The sequence below is a fragment of the Drosophila subobscura genome, chromosome U (assembly GCF_008121235.1).
Source record: "Drosophila subobscura isolate 14011-0131.10 chromosome U, UCBerk_Dsub_1.0, whole genome shotgun sequence".
In the NCBI taxonomy this organism is placed as follows: Eukaryota; Metazoa; Arthropoda; class Insecta; order Diptera; family Drosophilidae; genus Drosophila; species Drosophila subobscura.
Genome location: NC_048534.1, coordinates 20,552,043 through 20,555,875, shown reverse-complemented (window position 1 = coordinate 20,555,875; position 3,833 = coordinate 20,552,043). Strand labels below are relative to the sequence as shown.

Sequence of the window (3,833 nt, the reverse complement as noted above, 5' to 3'; positions counted from 1 at the left end):
AATAACAAAAGGAGGAGAGCAAAAAAAAAAAGAAGAGCAGAAAAAAAATGAGAAACCGTGTGGTCCGCTGGCTTGGCAAAATAAATCGCTGGACATAAAACGGAGCAGTGCAAGCGAGACGGCAGAAGGAGGCAAAAGGAAGAGAAAGAAGAAGAAGACGGAGATGGAGAAGGAGAAGAGGAAGCGACAGGCAATTGAGGCAGTGCGAGCGAGAGGCGAGGCGAGGCGAGGCCAAGCGCCAAACAGAAATAAAAAATTGAATGAAATATTTTTATAACCACACACACACACACAGGGACAGAGACAGAGAGCAAAAGAGAGGGAGAGATGGAAAGAGACGGAGAGATGCAGAGAAATATAAAAGAGTGAGCGGGAGAGAGAGAGAGAGAGAGAGCAGCTGAAGGATATTGATGGGGCGCAACAGTAAAGAGAAAAGCAGAAAAAAAGAAATCAAGCAACTTGCTTATCAAATATGAAGGAACCGAAAGTGGGTCGAGGCTGGGGTGTGGGTCAGCTCTGCGGTGCTCATAAAACCCATGAGCTCACCTGGGCAGAGAGGGAGAGAGAGAGAGCTAGTAAGAAAGAGTGAGAGAGAGAGAGAGCGAGTGCTGGGTAAGCTGTAACTGGAGGCGGCACACCCAAGGGTAGTTGTTGGGTCGAAACTTTTATGGATGCCCCCCCACCCATCGGACGACAGGTGGTCAAAGGCACGCCCCAGCTCCTGCTACTCTCTCTCTCCCCCAGCCCCTGGTCATAAAACGGCACATTGTGTTAGTGGGTGGCTGGGGATGGTCAGTGGGTGGCACGGCACACGTGCGGATAATAAAAAATGTTTTACTTTTCAATCGACCAATAATATGGCGTTCAATGGACAGGCCAAACGTGCAAAACCCATCAGAGTGGAATGGATCCAAGATATTTCCGAGAAAAGAGAGAGAGAGAGGGAGAGAGAGAGGGAGAAAGACAGAGACGAGCATACATACACCCACGTACGAGGTTCAATCATCGTTAAAAAGAATTTCATTTTGAAAAATGCCAGAACTTCAATAAATTATATTGCCAGGGGCCCCAGCACCACCCGCAAGGATGTGCCGAGAAGGATGTAGCCGGATGGGATCTGTGCTGTGTGGTCTGCCGCTCGACTTGCTGGCACCTTCGCTATCATAACCACAATACAAAAGGAAAAAAGGAAACAAAAAAAACACCCACACTGTGTGTCCTGTGCTTTTATTTTTGTTGTATTCCCAGTCGCATCCGTAAGATATCTGGGTGCGGACAGGTGAATCAGGTCAATGCAAGGGTGGGGAGGGAGCGTACGCCGCTACGGGTCAGCCAGCCATTGTGTGTCCCCGGCACGAGGATGGGCAGCCAGAGCCAATGGCATTCTGTAGCGTCAGCGTCTCCAGCTGCCCGCTCGATGGTTATTGGTTCGCGTTGCAATAATATAATATACACAGACAGACAGACACCACCACATCGGATCTGTATATGTACATATATACGGCTATGAAATAAAATAAAAATTGTGAACTAAAAACAAGCAAAAGAAGCGAGAGAAAAGCTGCTGGAAACTATCAAGCAGATGGAAGGAAGGAGCAGCAGATTTTAACTCAACTTTGTTGCAACGCGACATTCCCTTTTTTTTGCTGCAGCAAAATCCCAGCAGAAGTAGAGAAATCCCAGCTTGTGGGTACCAAAGGGAGTGAGTGCGGGGGAGTTGGTTCACCATTGTCATAATGACGTGCATTCCAGGGCGTTGCCCCACGCCCTGCACTTCCACCTTGCACTTGGATATTGATTGCAGATCCTTTTGTGCCGTTGTCGCCGCCATTCAGCGAGAGAGAGAGCGAGAGAGAGCGACCGAGACGCGGGCATTCGCTAATTAAGTCATGGGTAGTGCCGAGGCTCCACACCGAAAGAAATGTTGGTGCAACCAGCACCAGAATGGAGCCACAATCTCTTTCCACCATGGATCATTATGCCATGACAAATTTAATGCGAAACGAACACGTGCATTGGATAACTTTTATTCTCTTAAAATGCGTGACATTTTTAGTAGAAAATAATAGCAGAAATCTAACAAAATTCGTTTATATTTAAGTGCATTAAATTACTTCAAACTATATTAAAAAATGCATTTCTTATGCAGCTGCCACATGCATTTTTTGAGCTGTGACTGGCCAGCTTTGCTGGACCACAGACTTGGATATGAACTCCGTAGCTAATTGCACAAACTTGATGTGTTCCACCACATGCCAATAGAAAAGTAGACGCCAAAGCAGGCAAATGTTTAGTTCCACATTCGAGACTGAGCCACCATGAAGCCGTTTCTGCTCTTCTGGATACTGTGTGGCGCGTGCTCTGTCAGCACCATGAGTCTGCCAGGTGAGCATCCGATGTGCAGTTGACAACAAAATAAAACTCCAATTCCACACAGAGAACGCGTGCGATCAGCCGCCTGGTGTCGTTGGGATTTGTCGGATGGCATTGTCCTCGTTTACCTATGAGAAATCCAAAAACGAGTGCATCTCGTTCCTCTATGGCGGCTGCGAAGGCAATCAAAATCGTTTTGAGACCGTTGAAGCGTGCACCAAGACCTGCATGAAGACGATTTGGTAGAACAAATAAATTGATAGCTTGTTCGGCCACTAATCGAAAGGCAGCTCGAGATGAGAGTCATCATTGAGTGTTCTGAAATCTACCTTAAGTGAATTTCCGTTGTTGTCGAATGAGATGACAAATCAGATTGCCATCGGATTCCCCCATCCACCACCAAAAGCTAATCAGGCAAACCTAAACAGAATTTGCCAAGGAAAATCCGTCAAAGTCATGAGCGTTTGGCCCGCGGCAGGCCATTAGCCTGGCTACCGTTATGGGGCATACGCTATACCCACATGTCAGCCAAGTGTCCTCGAGGCGGCGCACTCTGGCATTGTCATCATCATCTTCGGCATGTCAGCAGGGGGAGAGCGAGCGAACGAGTTGGCGGAAATCTGATACCCCACGCAGGAAAAAAAAGGAGGAAAAAGCGTGGGATGGGAGGGGGTGGAACGGTGTAGATTCTAAAAAATGTGTTGCATGTTTATTTGAAAAATCGCTAAAGGATAGCTAAAGGATTCCCCTAAGGGTATTTCCCGAGCTCGAGTGATTTGTTTGGCGAATTTACATACACGCAGAGGCCTCACTCTCCATCTCTCTGAAGTCCCTGGGCGTTTTCCAACTCGTTGAACAGCCCCACGAAGATCCGACCCTGATCCAAGTCAATGCGTTGCGGCAATAATTTTGCATAAAGAATAAGTAAAAGTATCCAAATTGAATCAGTGCAAAATTGAATCCGACCGGCGCTGGCACGGCACGCGGTGCTAAGTGCCAGATTCAATTCAATTTCAATTTCGTTTACAGTTTACAGCCCAAAAGTTGACATTTATGAGAAGAGCATTTCTGTGGTTGGGCCTCGGGCTTGGGCTATCGATTTCTTAGCTCATGTGTGTGTGGGTGTGTGTATCCCCAAATGGCAGGCATCATTAACTAACCCACCTCTCATGTACGTGCCCAAACACTGAGTCGGTAAATAATGTAATTTATGAATTACAATTAAAAATACACACAGAAAGGGGAGAAGCAACAGCCGAAGGTTGAGCAGGGTAAGCCTGCAGATTCAGATACAAATACTTGAACAGATACAGAGATAGAAACACAGAGCTAGGGCTAGACGTGCCACATGAGTCCGCTTCTGCGGGCTGGTTGGGGTTGCTCCGTTCCGTTGTCTGGCAACATTTTTGTGCTTTGCTCATCAGTCGTGCCGCTGCTGCTGCTGCTGCTTCTGCCTCTGT

The 3,833-nt window shown here is 47.3% G+C and overlaps 1 protein-coding gene across 1 annotated transcript; it reads left to right on the top strand.

Moving 5' to 3' along the window:
* The first annotated feature begins 2,257 nt into the window (after nucleotides 1-2,257).
* LOC117900934 (hemolymph trypsin inhibitor B-like) lies at nucleotides 2,258-2,662 on the top strand. Its single transcript, XM_034811500.1, has 2 exons — nucleotides 2,258-2,385; nucleotides 2,438-2,662. The coding sequence occupies exons 1-2, from the start codon at nucleotides 2,319-2,321 to the stop codon at nucleotides 2,617-2,619; spliced, it is 249 nt and encodes an 82-aa protein (XP_034667391.1). The 5' UTR covers nucleotides 2,258-2,318; the 3' UTR covers nucleotides 2,620-2,662.
* Nucleotides 2,663-3,833: the final 1,171 nt, after the last annotated feature.

Excerpts from the sequence above, each read along its gene's own strand:
- LOC117900934 (XM_034811500.1), top strand. The coding sequence starts at position 2,319 with ATGAAGCCGTTTCTGCTCTTCTGGATACTGTGTGGCGCGTGCTCTGTC. Across the intron at positions 2,386-2,437 it reads CAGCACCATGAGTCTGCCAG|AGAACGCGTGCGATCAGCCG; the intron begins GTGAGCATCCGA and ends AATTCCACACAG.